At 45.8% G+C, this 17,535-nt stretch overlaps 1 protein-coding gene across 2 annotated transcripts in view; it reads right to left on the reverse strand.

Annotated features, from left to right (window-relative positions):
- Window positions 1-6,068, reverse strand: part of PLPP1 (phospholipid phosphatase 1) — a 59,125-nt gene extending 53,057 nt beyond the window's left edge. For both annotated transcript variants that reach the window (XM_084305490.1, XM_084305489.1), the window contains exon 1: window positions 5,882-6,068. In XM_084305490.1, the coding sequence (XP_084161616.1) occupies window positions 5,882-5,939 (58 nt within the window). In that variant the 5' untranslated portion in view covers window positions 5,940-6,068. The remainder of the gene's footprint in view (window positions 1-5,881) is intronic.
- Between the last annotated feature and the right edge of the window lie 11,467 nt (window positions 6,069-17,535).

The following is a 17,535-nucleotide window of genomic DNA, read 5'->3' on the forward strand; positions in this document are numbered from 1 at the left end:
TCACTTACAGTTACACACCCTGACCTGAAGTAACAGTCAAGCCCCCCAAAAATAGGGAATTATTAGTTCAAAGGGCATCTGCCCTTTTCCCACTGAGGCCTAAGAGCACAGCAGTATTCAAACATGCTTTAAGAAAGTCGAGTCCTACAATGGCAGTGCTACAGAGGCACTCAGAACACCCATTAAGTTGTACACCTTGTTGCCTACCAGGACATCTCACACACAGCTGCATGCCACTGTGCTTACAAGGAGTATTTCTGGTATTGGGGCATTGTTTTTTCACTGCACACTGAAGTTTGTAGGGTGTAGCCACTCTGAGAACATAACCTCTGTATTAAGCTAGATCTAAATAGAATTTAGAAGAGAAATTATGCCCAATATACTTTACAGCTATCACAGCCATTGTTTCGTACTGATTCGGGGGAAGAATGTGAAGTTCTCAAGAATTTGTAAACACTGCTCGATATGTAGGTATGATGAATAATGTTGGTGTAGAAAGTCTTCTGTGCTCATGTAATAGAGCAGGGGTAGCTTGCCAGTTCTGTCAAGAATTGCCACTATTTGATCTGTGGTCTTAGCACCTACGTATTGATGGTCAGATTTCGTTTTCCAGGGCTGATCAGTGGAGTCCTAGGATTAACGAAGAGATCGGAAGCAAGTGTGCAAGCAGAATTAACAATTGTACTTCCATTCCTCAAGAATCTCATTAGCCTCAGGGCCAGCCACCACATTGGGCAGGAATATTTTATCTGGACACCAGCACTGCAGTGAAGACTCACCTAATGAAACGAAACTGAAGACTTCGATTTTACTGACTCAGGGAAGTGTTACAAACACACATGGGAGAAGCTGACGTGAGAAGTCGCTTGTGGCTGTTCTATGGGAGCAGTTCCTGACTGAAGGTATTCTCTCACCCTCTAGCTGCTGAAACTGCCCCTTCAGCCTGTGGTAAGATGAACCCATTACCCTTTGGACACCTGAAAATAAGGCAGATGCAGTTAGGAACACATACTCTTCATCATCCTAAGTACCAGGATTGCAGGGAATGCTGCACATACAGTTAAGCGTTAGTGACTCAGTCATCCAAGACTCAGCTGTGGCCTTACTACAGCAGTAATCAGCAACAAAAGAACCAGATTACAAAGGGATAATAATGTACTAACTTGAGGAAGAAATTCCATCTTATTTGAACAGAAAGGCAGATGGTGACTGAAGTGCTGAAATTTGGTATATAATCCCTTCTACGCTTAGGGCAAAGCTCTTGCTCAGTACAGATACTGCTTCCTCCTTCCCTAGGAAAGGGATCATGTAGCAAAAAGCTATGCCCTCTCTTCTATACCAGGGATGGCAAGGTAACATCTCACAGCTATTGTACGAGACCTGTTCTAAGTAATTAGGCCCTAGGAAAGAGAAGCTTCCTCTGGGGGGATATGGGATAAGGAGAAAGCCCTCCAAAGAGCAGACACAGCAGCAGTGAAGCCCATACCAGTGAATCCCTGACAAAAATCACAGCCACACTTTTCTGGCTAGCACCAGAGCAGCTACAAGATGAGGCAGGACCTCTTCAGCTATGAGGGATGTCATTTAGCTGTAGAAATTTCATATTCTACAGAAAATGCATCTTCCCTCCCCATCTCTTAAACAGAAGGCACCAGCGCACTGCAAGAGCCCTTATTATGTCTATTTATGATTTAAAAAACAGGACTGAAGCATTTGGTAAGGAGGCTCACTGCTGAGAAGCATCTTCCCCTGCTCTGCCAAGAACAAGGAGTGTAGTGCTGAGTTCACGATCTGGTTCATGGGAAGATACTGGAAGGTGGACCAGGATTTACACAGAGCTGTAAAAGGCAAGTGCAAGAACTTTTTGTGAGCAGGGGTTAGCCAGAGGACAAGATATGCTTAAGAGTAACACCAGGCAAAGCAAGAACCTGACTGCTGGCTTTGAGGCATTCATTAGCTAGTCAGGCTCTAACCTGGGGCTCCAGGGAAGGGACAAGGGAACAGTGTCACAACTGGAATATTCACTCCCACGTCTTCAAGAAAGCAGTGTCAGAGGGAAGACCTTCTGGGTTTGAGGTGACAGAAGTTTTTGGGGAACCTAGAGCCAACCTAGTGAGTACTACCTTGCGGTCCCTGGTGGACAGTGTCATCTGTAGGCAAGTGGCTTTGACATGAACCTGCTACAGCTTAACCACGGACTCAGGCACGAGAGAGAAGAGAGTAAGAGCATCCACATGATGTGGAAAATAAGGATGGTGACACAAGTACCCGTGAGTCAGAAGTAAGAGGGGAGGAGGTCTTACTTGAATGAGGGCAATCAGGAAGTGCTAACCCATATAGAGCAGGCCTTCCCTCACTGCACGGCAATCCCTCACCATCGTACAGGCTTCTGCCTTCACCGACAGACCAAACTCTGCCAGATGGGAATAACAGCACCTAAAACAGAAATGTTGTATGGGGTGCACGAAGCGGCCTGGCCATCGCACTCCCCCACTACACAAACTGTGTAGGACATGTGGATTTGCTTGTAAGGTGTCTGCTATTTAGCACACTGCCCTGTACCACAACACATTCCTGTAGTCTCAGCTATCTTGTTAAAAACACCCCATCTTATGTAAGCAATTGGTACTTGGTTTTAGTTCTCACGTTGTTCTCTTTGGAAGACTACAGCTTCCCCTTCCCCTACTGAAGGGAATGTCATGAAACTGCCTTTGTGAGAAGAAAAGAAATCCCTATATATACACCAAACGAATTTAAAACTGCTGTAAAACATGGCTACATAAGTAACCCCATACTATTTTCCAACTTATTGCAGAAGGCTAAGGTTTTTTTTACACAAAAAATAATAATTTTAGGATGCAGATATTCTAACATTATGCCAAGCAATCACACTGACAAGCACACTCCTTACAAACAATATCTGTACCATCACTGACAAGGCAGAGAAGATCCTAAGTTCTTGTTTTACCTCAACCTTGCATTCAAATTAGACATGAACTGCAACAAGCATAGACCAGAACTAAGTTGCCTAGGGCCTTGCTTCACAGAAAACGTTTTCCTTCTCTAGTCACCTCTGCAGTACTTAATTTAGAAAAGTTTAAAAAAAAAAAAAATTTTTTCCCCTAAATACACCCTGACCTAGTCTTAATGAGAATTTGGACTAGAGGTAGGTGTATTTAGCTCTTGCATTCATTCTAGGATGTAACCAGGTGTTTCCCGGCTTTTTTTCTTTTACTTGCCTTTCTGAAGGAGCCTGATCTGCAGCCAAACAATAGACCTGCAGGAACAGCAGGGTGCACATGTATAGTGCCTAACGAGGACATCAGACAAAGCCTATCAAGTTATTCTCACAAGCTGTTGTTTTCCTGCATGAAACATTAAAACAATACCAACAATAAGAAATAATCCAAGTCTTGGTATCGATATAAAACCATTTGACTTTTGTTTAAATGCAGCGACAGTCCCAGACATCTGAGCCATGCTGTAAGAGCTGTCTCTCCATCAGTAAAGTAAGGAGGGACCAGTAATAACGTAAGGATGCAGAGGAAAGAAACCCTGCAGCCCAGGGCATTCACGCTTTCCACCAAAGGGAGAAGATGTTGGCTGATGCCCACCGGGCCACACAGACGGGAGCTTTTGTCCGTGGTGCTGCAGACCTGGGCGCAGCCATGCAGCACCCACCCACCAGCACTGCAGCACGCAGGCACAGCCTCGCTGCTCTGCTCCTACTGACAGAGGCTGCAGAAGTCTGCAGCTTGTGTGTGTTTGTTTTTCCTAATGTTATCTAGTGTTCTGGTGCTTACTAGGAAGGAATTATCATTCTGATAAGAGAAAGAGCATGTTTCTTTTCTTAGGGCACTGAAGACTGCTTTCCCAGAATTATCTCTCCCTCACCAGTTAAAAAGGTGGACAGGGAGGGAGTTTCTTTAAAGGCCAGGTAAGAGTAACTCTAGATCAGTTTAACTGCCTGAAACCTGAGTCTAATAGCTTGACACTACATTAACCAGGAGACACCGCTCCAACCTACTCTTTTGTGATCTTAACTTAGCGATTCTGTCTCTTTCCTCTGTACCATCTTCAGCATTTGCCAGACCTTTCAATAAACACACTTAAAATCACGCACACAATCTCACAAGAAAGCTCTTTCTCTCCTTCTCCCCTTTCAGAAAACTCAGAGAGGTTGGCAGAGTTGAACCTGCACAAAGAACAGTTCGAGGAACAAGCAAAAGTCACACAGACATGCAGTCAGTCATCCACTTTCATAGCAGGGAAATTACAAGTCAGGTCGCCAAAACTTGAAGCATCACTAGGTGATACTAAGTAGCCTTAGTTTTTTTTTCTGTCCAACTCTGCTGAGACAATAAAATTTATTGTTTGGGGCTTTTTTTTGCCACCTTCACATACTACAGAGGTGGCAGGATCAGGAGAGAGAAGAGAAGAGAAGAAAAGAGAAGAAAAAAAGGAAGCCAAACTGCTCTGCATCAAGAGTTACCTCAGGGATCACAAGCATCATATGTGGTAGCCCTTTTTGTGGCAGAAAGGGCGATCACGCCAGGACTGAGACTTTGGTCCCTAACCAAAGCTGGTCTACAGAGCCTTAAACTTTCAGTATGACACTGTTAAAGAAGTTTTATCAGAGAAGTTTCATGGTCTCTCCAGCAGAGATATTAGATATCAGGTTAGCTGCAAGACACTTTATCTGAGCAGTTACCTAGGTCACTTGAACAGATATCAAAGTGCACATGCAGGGGGGAGGCAGAGTTAAGAAAAAAAATCCAAATCAACAGGAATTAGTTTTCTTGATAGAAGAAAAACAGAACAGATTCCCCCTCCAGAAGCACAGGCTTAAATTCTGTGTTCTTCTAAGGTCCTGTCTCAATCCTGTGGGAGCCAGGGAGAAGATGAAGAGATGAGAATTTTCTCCTGTTTATAATATCTATCCCATTCCTATATTTCTGTATTTTGTCTCAAGTATAGAGTTTGTAACTCGATGTGTTGCAGGTGTTAGGATGCTTTATACAATGCACTGGCTGCAATTCCTCCCCTGCCAGTAAGAAGCAAGCAAGGCAAGGAGGAAAAGTCTGTCAACCACGGCTTTTGTTACTGAATGCCGTTCAGTTGCAGGTACACAGCATCGCTGTTTAAGCACCCAGAAGCTATCAGCAGCCTACCTAAGCAAGCTAGAGCACTGCTCGGATGTTGATGCTGGCAGTAGGGATGCCTCCGACCAAGACAGATGTCACGTTCGGTGTGTGCTGTTCACACAGCTCTGGCCCGTGACAAGAGCATGCCCGGGTTTATCACTGAAGCTCTGCACTTGTTTGAGCAAGAAGAAAGCTACCAAAAAACCAAGACCACGTAACACCCCCTGGGTCCCCAAGCAGATAGTGAAGGTGCTTCCCTGGCTCCCAGCGCCTCGAGGAGCTTTGTCTTCCCCAACCCTCATCTGACCAGCACCTACCCCGTGTCCCCTGCACCCTGTGACAGCTCACACTACGGGCTGTACTTTTTTTAGGGGGGACTGATGGAGAATATAAAGATGACAAGAAGCGAGAGCCGCGGTCCCGGAGCTGCCTGAGGGGAGCACCGCCGCGTGTGGGGCACAGCCCGCAGCCACCCCGCGGGGCCGGGACGGGCTGTGAGGGGCCCCGGGGAGCAGCTGCAGCCCAGGGGCAGGGCCCAGGGTGGCAGTGAAGTGAGGAGGAGGAGTGAGGAGGAGGAGGAAGAGCGAGGAGGCGAAGCAGCCGCAGGCAGAGGCGAGAGGCAGGCAGGGGGAGCCCCGCGCCGGGGGCTGTGCATGCGGGGAGGCGAGGGGCAGGGGGGGCTCCTCTCCCCCGCTCCCCCGCGGCCAAGCCCGGGTCCCCCACGGCCGCAGACCTACCCAGCACCACGCAGACCACGTCCAGCGCCACGAAGGGCAGCCGCGTCCTGTCAAACATGCTGGCGGCGCCCCGCGGCAGCCCCGGCACCGGCTCCTCCTCAGGCGGTGACAGCCCGGGCCCGAGGGGCGGGAGCGCCTCAGCCGCGCCCGAGCAAATGGCGCCCGCCCCCCCCCGCCGGCAGCCGCCTCCCGCACTGCGCTACTGACACGGCCGCGCCGGCTTTAAGGGAGGGAGGGAGGGAGGGAGGCGGGCAGGGGGACGGACAGACAGACACAGACAGACGGGGAGGGAAAGAGGGAGGGAAGGAGGGAGGGAAGGAGAAGCGCGGTCCCCGCCCGCCGCCGGGACGCCACACCCCGCATGGCGCCGCCTGCCTCAGCCGGCATGGGCAGCGCCGCCACGGGACGGGGACGGGGATGGGGCTGGGATCCCGGGAGGGAGAAGGGAAGGGAAGGGGAAAAGAAAGGGAAGGGGAAGGGGAACGGGGAGGCCGCCGCTGCCTGGGAGTGGGGAGCTGGGTCTCCAGCCCCGAGCCAGGCTTCCCGTTGAAAGGTGTTTTCTGACAGGAGATGCTGTGGGCAGCATGGAAAAATAAAAGCTTGAATACACACGTTGTTATTTTAGGATCAAAGCATCATTCAGGTTGGAAAAGCCCTCCGAGATCATCTGTTCCAACCATCCTCCTACCACCAGTGTCACCCACTAAACCATGTCCCCAAGCATCACGTCAACCTTTCCTTGAACACCCCCAGGGACGGTGACTCCACCACCTCCCTGGGCAACCCGTCCCAGTGCCTGACTGCTCTTTCTGAGAAGAAACATCTCATTTCCAACCTAAATACCCCCTGGCACAGCTTGAGGCCATTCCCTCTAGCCCTATCACTAGTTATCTGTGAGAAGAGGCCGACCCCCTGCTCCCCACACCTTCCTTTCAGGGAGCTGTAGAGAGCAATGAGGTCTCCCCTGAGCCTCCCCTTCTCCAGACCAAACACCCCCAGTGCCCTCAGCCACCCCTCAAAGGACTTGCTGTTTCTGTCACCTTTGTTACCGTTGTGGGGCACAAACTCTCCAGTCCTGCCACCAGGCACGGTTCTGCTGTTTTGGGAATTTTTTCCCAAATGTTTTGTGTTTTTCACAAATGTTTTTGTCTGGTGGGCGGCACGTCCCATGTTCCAAGCACCGGGCTTTGTGCAGCTCCTTTTTCTGCACTTTCTCACCTATTCCGCCCTCTAATTCTGTCAAAGGGTCCGCTTTGTGTTACATCCTAAAGGCTGAATAACAGGTTCAGGGGATCCACAAGGGAAATGAGCTCCTGGGATGGAAACATCTCTCTGAATGTACTGTATCTTCAGTTCAAGCATGCTCTCCAAATAAGTTACATAAGTAGTTCCCTATAGAGCATCTATATATAAAGAGCTTATAATTAGCAGACTGTGAGGGACTTCCTGATTTCACCTCAACATCCAGGAAGGAAGCCATCTACAAACCGAAATGTGCAGCTCTAGAAATTAAGGCCACCCTTGATTTATGCAAGTGTAGTGTTATTTGCAGAAATCACTCTCCTGTGCAGGTATTCCTGGATGGTCTCATGGAGGTAGAAACCCCAGTGTTGCCTTAAAATACAGAAAGTAATAGAATAAACTGTAGCACAACATGGCACTGGCAAACCCCTGTTTTATCTTTGTGAGAACTGTTTCTGAAGGGAAGCGTGCAATCTGCTCCTCTCCTCCCAAAGGAGGGGTATTGTTCACAGGGTCTGCTGATCCTGAAATCAGTAGATAAGTTTCCAACAGTTGCAAGACAGTTAGGAAAAGAGGGGGGAAGAAAATAGACAAAACAATGCAAACATTCCGTGCACAATTGCCGTAATTGCTTCCTTCAACCAAAGCATCACCTTAATCTTGCTCAGGCTAAACACCAAATGGCTCTCCTGCTCCACACCCCTACACAGTAAATTAGACACCAAAGAGATTGCACTGGCTGATTTAAATGGAACACTTCCCAGAAGACTGTAGGCAAGGTAGTTATGACACTTAAAAACACCTGAAAATTGGGCTGTAGCAGAACAGCATTCACAAGCAAGAGAAATTAATCACATTGTATTGTCTCGTAGTTTCTACATCCCTGTTTCACCCTTGAGACAGCTTGCCTGAGGGAAGAGGCATCTCTGCAATCTTCTGACAGAATTCAGAAACTAAATTGGTCACACGGTTCCCCTCCAAACTTTCCATTGCACAAGGGATATATTCCTTGCTGTCGCAACCGTATTCCCACCACCAGGCTTGCTGATGTCTTGGAAACCCCCATCTGACCACAATTTAAGGGATCAGTTTAGCTCTCTCTGTGGCAGGCATTCAGAAATCTTTTCTGGGCCTTCAGATACAGACAAGTATCAGCTGTGGAAGCACACCAACACTTTCTGACAGAACTGCTACCCTGTAGGGGTAAAGGTACACAAAGCCCCCTTGTCACGCCAGGGTTGTGTCGGTATAAGTACTGTATCTGCAGGCCTGTTACTGGTTCTGCATCTTCAGATACATTGCTGATTATTTTACACAAATAAAATGTTTTGTGTAACTAACAAACAAACAAATAAACACAGACACCTTTAATATAAAATATTATATAGTCTCCAGAGCAGCAGATGCTTGTCCCTAGCAGCAAGGCCCTTAGATGCCCACCCAGTCCACCATAAACCACTGATGTCAGATCAGAACTACCCATATGTTTGGCAAAATCTATGCGAGAGAGCATTCTTGAACTGGGACCTGAGTAAAATTAAGGCAACAGATGAAAGTCAGAAGTGACATTTTATCCCTACATTAAATATTTTAATATTATTCTCTCGAGTTTAGACTCTCATAAATATCTTAATTTCTCACCTCTTGTTTGGAAAGGTTACATATTTTCTTTCTTTCCTTTTTTATCTTTTTTTTTTTTTTATTGTCTCCTTTTTTTTTTCTCTTATTATTTTATTTTATTATTTTTTTTTTTCTGTTTAATTGGGAGAACATTAAGACCAGGTTGAAGCCCTGTTCTCTTCTTTGTTTTCGCCTGGTTCTTCTATAAATCACAGTCTGCAGTATTTTGCCCGTCCTCCTTAAAAGTTTTGTGTATACTAGGATTAATCTCAGGAAGTTTATCGTTAGCCAGCGGTGGTACTTGTATGCTAATTGAATAGTGCCGGCACAACAGGACCTTTAACTGCAATTAACATTCATATAGACCAGTAACCTCAGTAAACGACGGGACTTTCCCGAGCTAGTTTCAATGTAGCTTGATCTGGGGTGGGAGTCGATGGCTCTGAGTGGGCTGTTATCATTCAGGAAGAAGATCAGAGGGTGATCGTGGATGGTTCTTGGAAGCCGTCGTCTCAGCGCCCAGCGGAGGGCTCACCGGGTCAGGCAGCAGGCGGAGCTGCGAGGGAAGGCTGATAGCAATCCGTACGGTGTCATCGTGACACATTCCTGAATACCGCCAGCACCACACCAGGATGCCTGTAGCAGGGGCTGAGAAAGCACAAAGGCAGGCAAAAGGGATCATTAGGACGCCGACACAACAGCATCAGTGTAAGAGAAATAGAAGTAAAACAGGATTTTTCAACATGGGAAGTGATGAGAGGGGAAAAGACTTTACAAAGTACAGTTCTATAAAATCATGAAATGGGTGATGATAAACATAAGACAAGTATTCACTATTCCGTATCAGGAAAGAGCTAGGGAGAGCCTAAACAAGGTGTCAACAGGACTCCTTTTAACATGAGAATATGGTGGAATTCATTGCCTCAGGTTGCTGTCGGGCACAAAATCACAAAGGGGACAAAAGGCAGGAGGGAAGTTTGCAAAGGATAGGACCACTGCTAAGCAGTGGATCTTGGTAGCCTAGGAAGTGCCAGAACTGCTAAATTCCCAAATTTAGAGTGGTATGCTGGGGACAAGCCCCACATGGGCTGTTTCTTGACCTTCTTCCCTAAAACTCTGCTGCTGGGCCCTGTTAGACGGTATTGGGCCGGGTGGACTTGATCTGAGCCAGGTTTTAGCTATGTTCTTAGCCAGTGCAATGCTGCAGAACACAGTACAAGTAATTAGTAGAGACGGAATAGTTTAGGCTTGTTGGTAATGTTCTGTCAGGCTGACATACGTCTGTGTGGTTATTTATAATTCAACTGCCAAAACCCCACTCATGCAGTAAGACCTAGAGAAATGAGTCGGGGAAGAAAGTGTGCCAAGAAGGCTCTCCTGAACTCTTATCCCATTTGTCCAGGGCATGGGATTTACCCTCATGTTAAATTAAACGTGGTCCTACAGCTGGTTTTGAGACCCGGACCTCTGGAGTCAGTTGACATGCTTTGCATGGGAAGCTTCAGAAAGCAGAATTTAGGTTCCACCTGCACATCTTAGCTTCACATCTCTTCTTTTGTTTGGTCTGGTCATTTAGTTGTTTTCTTTCTTTTGCTCCCATGTCTCATGTTTGTTTTTTAACCAGGGAGCAGTGAGCAATAAAGAACCTTTGTATTCCTAATGAGCAAAGCAAGAGGAGTTTCCTGCCTTCTCTCCCTTAATTCTTTTTCCTTTAAATACAGATGAAAGTAGTTTGGGCACTTCACCCCCACATTTCTATTGAATTGTGTTCTCTTCACCAAAAAACTCCTGCTCTCAGGCCAATGACTTGAGATGGTCACCTGTGGTACTCCACTCCCTCCCGGGCAAGTTCAGATCCTGCTGGGTTCTGCTGCCCTCAGTTTTATATCAGTGTTACAAGAGCATTTCTACAAAAGCGATAAGATCTGTTCTAGTAGAAAAGACAGGTTGTTTCTAAAGATTAGCCGCAGAAATAACGAATCAAGTAGATGTCACCAGGCAGCATAGCAATAGGAAATTAGTATTCATATTCGTGTAATGAATGAAAATTCTTTAAACCCCAAGTACATACCTTCGTTTATATATATTTAATAGGAAGTGCCGTGCAGCCTCAGATCATACAGCATACTCCGGAAAAACACTTCAGGCTGTGTCTTTGCACAAGTTCATTAAGCAGGGCCAGCACACGCCGAACAGGTACTGCCACATGATTGTCCACACCGTTTATTTGTTAGCTCACAAACAGCGTTGCTCAGAAATAAGTAGCACTCTCCCAAACAATTCCTGGGCCTGGGTCAGGGGTTAGCACAGGCCAGGGACCATTCCCAATGGCAAGCTCGCATGCAGCCATGCTGATTTTGAGAGGAACAACATTTAGCTCTGTGGACACCAGCTACGCTGTACTAATTGGCCTCAGGGCTAGCCATCCCCATTCTCTCTTTATTGGATTTTATTTCAATTTGTTTCAATTACAAATATTGCTCTGGAGCAGTAATAGATTCTGAAGGAAAGAATCTGAAGGAAGTCTCCAGGGCACTCACAAAATGTCCATGGCTAAGAAAAATACATATATATGTATTATATATATATATATATATATAAAATCTTTAGATGATTCTTCTCTTCTTGGTCATGCTTTGCAGTTACACCAGTGACCACAGCAGAGTTACCTCTAGCAGCCATAGGAATTTCAAGAGATGAGCTTCAACAGGATACACCAGTTGTATGGTAAAGAATTTTCCAGTGATGTATCAAGAGCATGCAGTTTTGACCCATGACACACCTAAAGCCTCAAGCCTCAACCTCTTGTGGCTCATTCCATATATTTTTGGATGTGGATGCCCCATCCCTGGAAGTGCTCAAGGCAAGGCTGGATGGGGCTTTGGGCAACCTGGTCTGGTGGGAGGTGTCCCTGCCCATGGCAGGGGGTTGGAACTGGGTGGTCCATAAGGTCCCTTCCAACCCATTCTGTGATTCTATGATCCGTGTATCCACTTCAACAGGAACAAGAAAATAAACTCGAAGGAATATATGCATCATTGTACCTCTTCCAGGTACCTCTTCACGTGCTTCACTGGCTGACCAAAGCTGTGCATTTGGAGTGCACGCGCTGAAGCGTCTGCTCCTGCTGCTCACCCCTGCTTGGCCACAACAGCCCCACCTCTTTTACCCTGGATGTTAAATCAGGCAGCAATCCCAGTCCCTTACCAGTCCGAAATGGCTTGGAACAGCGCAGAAGAGACAAAAGTAGACAGATGCCTGGAGGAGCAGAGCTGAGCTTTTTTCCTGGCCCAGTTGTTTTACTCCTGCTAGGTGGCTGATCAGCCTGACTGCTGCCCCTCCAGTTCTACACGTCCTGCTTATTTTTGTTGGAAAGCCTTCCAAACGGCAGCGGTCCCTGACTATGTAGGTTACCTAACACGACAGATTGTGCCTGCAGATGTTACCGCAATGCTCGTAACTCACAGTCATGCAAAACTACACTCCAGAACTAAGACAAAGTTAATATAACCAGGATGGCTATGGAAATATGTCTGTAGGGGGCCTTTTGCAACATTTCTAGTAATGGTATTGTGCAGTTACAGTTGTCAGTGTTGTTTTTCTTTGAGATCCACAAATCTGTGTATGTTTTTTGTTTTTTTTTCCTAGTCTTATAGAACCAAAGGAATTTATTCATTAGTTCATAACATTTCATTGTTGTTGTTTTCTTAAGACATTATAGATACAATAAATAAAATTCAGCATTTGGCACATCTCCCTGCACTAATATAATGCAATTACAATACCCTAGCAAACATTAATAATTGCAACTACAAGAATAAATTACAAGGGGGCTTTGAAAGTGAAATAACAATAGGCAAAATGTCACCAAAAACCTCAAGCTGGCAGAATCAAGTAAAGCAAAAAGAAACCCGCTTCAGTATCAATTGTTGAACATGTTTGTTTCTTGCATCTCTGAATTATTCTCCACAGAACATAATCAGGAGCAGTTCCTGCTCAAAACAAAATTAAGGGTAGGGGAGAATAAATCAACAGATAATTGTAACATTTATTATTTAGCATTCCTCTTCAAAGAATTATGTGAGGATTTGGGTCTTAATGCAATCATTATCTAATGAAAGCTTTTGCCTCTCCATCTTCTATAAAATATTACTTAACTCCTTGAAAGTCGTCAGAGTTCAACACAAAAAGCCACAGCTGGAGTTTTTCCCACATGCAAAGAGCTCAGTTACTGAAATCACTTCCTCTTTGCTTGCGTCCTACACGCAGGGCAGGAAACGTGGGATTTCACTTTGCTGTCTTGTCCCTTTACATGGATCCATCCCTCTGCCAGCGGTGGATTCAGTGCCTTGAGGTACAAGTCGATGGCTCCTGTAATCTATTGCCAGAGTACAGAATGTCCAGATTATAATTAAGCCCTGACCGCTTGGTATTTACTTTTATTGCACTAATACCGAGAGGCCCCAGTGAGATTGGAGCCAATTGTGCTGTGTGCTGTGCACACTCGCAGCCATTGCCTCAAAGACCTCACAGAGCAGGGTGAGAGAAAGAAAGTATTATTTTCCACAGCAGCACAAAGAGCCTTAATTTTCCTGCTGTTCTCCTAGAGGCACTCATCCTGGGAGACACAAGGAATGAACCTGTCCTGTATGAGTAATCAGCACAGATGAAAGCATACAAATATCCTCTTATCTCCTGGTTTATCTTTCGACATTGTGCTTCTTTCCCAATGAGAATAATAGCTGTGAAAATAAGAGTGAAGTCAGCACTGGGCAGGGATGCTGTAGTGTCTGGAGCACCAGAAGCACTGGAAGCAGGCAGGAGTCTTGCCTGATGTGCTCTGGCTCCTGCCAGAGCAAGCACTTGGCAAAAGTGAGGAGAAGGATTATATCTGTCAGAGTAACTTTTATGGGACCCAACTCTTCCAGGGATTGTTTCAAATCCACATAACGCTCTCGAGTGTTAATACTAGCACTGGGACGTTTGCATTAGCAGATAAATGTGCAAGAACACGCTTCCAGACATCTGCCTTGTGACTGCACAACTGAGCAGTCTGCTGAAACTTGGTCCAAGGTCCACGAGGTCCTTGGGCTCCTGAAATGACTTCCAAGGTTTGTAATAAATTGTGCTGCTGAACTGCACTGCAGTTAAGCAACTCTCACATGATAGAAACAATGTGTGGTGTACTGCACTAAAACCACCCGATGTTATTTTAACTTTTCAGCCTTTGAATGTGTTCAGAAGGGAACAGAGACATTTTGCTAAAGAAATTCATACCTACAAATGTTGTGGAAAAAAAAAAAAAAGATGGGATTATGCCCCATGTCTATCCACCTCATTACTCAAGACTAGTGGATAATTCTGGTCTTTGCTGTGCTTTATGTCAGCCCAAAGTGGGGAAGACGAGTGTCGTTAAGGTGTAAGCACTCCCTGAGATTTCTAGGGAGCCCACTGCTTACGTCTCTCCAGCTATGGCTGTGGTTTTTTGGCCATGTCAGGTTGAGGTCTTGGATGTGCAATGCCAGGGGCTGGAAGTGGTGGTGTCGAGGAGGGAGGGGTTCATTTGCAAGCAAGCCCAAAAAGCTTTGCAGTGTGTTCAAGTTTCCCTTCCTGGTGCACACACTGGCTTGCGTCAGTGTGTGAGTCAACAAGCAGGCGGTATGGGCTTTCAGGGAGCTGGGGCTGGAGCAGGAGGACCAGCCGTGAGCCTGCGTACACCACACGCCTCTGTTCCCTCCTGCCAGGTGGGGACGATAACGCTGCTGTGCTGCGGGTGGGTGTTGTGGAGGCAAACCTCACAGAAAGGGCAAGGGGCTCAGATACCGCTGCCACGGGTATGGGTTTATGGCACAGATTTACTTCGTTCCTTTCTCTAACACAGTTCTTATTATTATAAAATTCACCAGTAATAATCTGTTTTTTGGCTTAGATAGGAGTGGTTTTTTTTGTTGTTTTGTTTTGTTTTGTTTTTCAGTCATAATTGGGAAGATCACAACTGCTAGATTTCGGATGTAAGTTCAAACTATTTCAGATAAGATCCACTAAGGCACATCAGCAATAAACAGCTGGGGTGGTTCCTCCTGTAAATAGCTTCTTACACATAAATGGTGCAGATCCTGCAAGCATAAGCCAGTGTGGTAGCTATCTTGTGCAGTACTGGATATCTGGAAACAAAAGCAAAAGCAGGACAGCCTGCTTGTAGAACCTTTACCCAAATCAATAGGGCAAAATCTGGCTCGCTGCATGCGTACTTGGTATGACTGAGGCAATTAAAAGCATAAAAAGGGCACACTGTTGCTAAAAATAGGCCACTGGGGAGTATCCCATCTCAGACTCAGCACTTGGCAAGAGGGTAGGTGCTGCAGTCATTTGTTATGAACCTGGCCTTTGTTTTGCTTAAGGACCCATGAAGCGTGTGGTAAATAAACATATACTGCAGCGGCTGCCGCAGGTTGACAAAAGTACCCAGGACTGAACCTGCTTTTTATTGCCTAGCCACCTGAAATCTTAAAAAACCTGCTAACCACAAATCAATACAGCAAACCAATGCAGTGGCATTTCACCACTGCGTTATTCTGCTTCTAGAATAAAAGCTGAAAGGAAAGCTATACATGAAAGTGGGAGGGGACACGGTATGGCCAGATAAATGCACACCGACACAGCGTGTTAGACTCCGGTGAAGTGATGCCTGTGTGATGCAATGCAGTTGTAGGATTACGTCTGCTAAGCATAGGCTTGTTTTCTATCCAGCATCTTGTGCTATCCTTGCTTTAAAAGATTAACTAGATTTATAAAATTTAAAAGTAAAATAAATTAAGAACTGTTTATAAATGAGAGATCAGCTCGGCGTGGTAAAGAACCCGCTTGGCTTAATCACATTTTACGATAATTGAAAGAAGTGGTTCTGTGGGGCTGCTGAGTAAGAAAATCTCTGAGAGATCAGAGCTTTTGCTAAAAGTCTGCTCCTCCTGTGGAAAAGTCTGTTCCTCTGCTCCTCTGCTGTGGAAAAGAAGGGGGAATTCAGCTTCCCCTCTTTCCCACCTCCCAGCTGAGTGCTTTTACTGCCAGAGGTGCGCGGCGCATAATCCACCTGCTTCCTGGTTCTCTTTCAAGGGAGAGGTTTGCCTGCTCTGGCTGTTCCTGATAGACAAGGATCAAAAGCTGACAGGGGCTGGAGAACTCCTCCTTTTTGCATGGTCCTGATGTGCGAGGCAGGTGCTGAGCACTCTCTGACTCCAGGGGTGACTCCAGCTGCCTGCAGGGCCAGATCACAACTGGTCACACAGACATTGCCAATGTGCCTACGTGCCAGCGCCCAAAAAGTCTGATAGGAATCTAAGACTTCAAGAACATGAATCATGATGGATACCTGAGAGGGCTCTAAGTCTCCAGTCCTGACCTTTCCTCAATTCATTTCTTTAATTTTACTCATTGCTGAGACTTGTTTGCTGAAATGCTCAAACCGACACACGCAGTTCCTCGCAGCATGGGAAGCCTCACCCTGCTCTGCAGCCTGTTTCTAGCCAAAACACGTTGTTGACTTTTCTCGTAGCTTGAACATTTGGAACACATCTGTATTTGAATCTCATAAAACATGTGTGCACACATACCTGTATTTATCAGATTAAATCAAACTATTTTAATTGTGATTCAGTTCAGAGCTAGATTTTAGGTTGAGTAGCAGAAAAATAAAGCCAAGGTGTTGTAGAGAAATTACCATGTTGGAGAGACCTTCTGCCATCAGTGCAGCTCAAAACTACATAGATCCTAAGCCTGCAGAGTTGGGGGTGCAGCTCTGGAGACCATAACAAAGCTGTCAGCAGGAGGAGAAAGTAAGCAAAAGAAATACAGAGGCATCCCCTGGCATGTTTAGTTAATGAAGAGCATGTATGTGATTTTATCGGTGTTGTTAGTGTTTGGTCTTGTAAGAAATGTTTAGAAATAAGAGGGTGAGGGAATGCTGTATGCATGGAAGTCAGAAGACGTGGAGGAACCCCATCTGAAAACAATCAGAGGAGACAAGAGCCGAGGTGAAAGGCTCAATGGATTACTCTAAAGAAGGAGATTAGTGTCAATTACAAAAACATTCTGATTAATATTTCACAGCGGAAGAAAGCTGTGCATTGCATTCTGTTTTTATGGAAACAGGAAGAAAGATGACACAGACAGATTACAGGATTCCTATATGAAGATCCTGGGTAAACTAACTCAGCATCGGTCCTTCAGGCTTTCTCTAAAGGCATGAGAGAGTATCTAGAACAAAAACATGCTGAGAAAGGTTTGGATTCCAGAAACACGGTGACTCATGCATTTCCAAAACAGTCTTATAACGAGTTGCTGTCCAAATTTCCTACTATATTATATGTAATGCACATTCAGTGGTGCTGCTGGCATGCTTCCCTCTGAGTCAGTATTGAACCAATGCCCCAGCTCAGTTAGGCGACCACTGTGCTGCTGGAGCTTCTGTTGGTACGAATAGATGTAAAACAAATGTCCTAATTCCTTCTTAGTCATTAGCATCGACTTGCAGACAGTGGGGACTCATTCATCACTAGCCTGATGACCACATACAGAGACGGGTAGCTACCTTCAGCATCGCTGTGCCCGTCCAGTTGGCTATGGTAATTTTCACTTGAGTTAACATTTAGCATTGTTCTGGGGAGCTGGGCTCTTAAGTTACATAAAGAGAACAGGAAACTGGGAGGGAGAATTACTCTATGGATGTTTTCTCCTTTTTTTGAAGTACCTGATGCAAAGGTATTATGTCCTAATGCTACGTGACCTTTCCTGTG

This window comes from Netta rufina, assembly GCF_964035555.1.
Source record: "Netta rufina genome assembly, chromosome: Z".
Classification (NCBI taxonomy): Eukaryota; Metazoa; Chordata; class Aves; order Anseriformes; family Anatidae; genus Netta; species Netta rufina.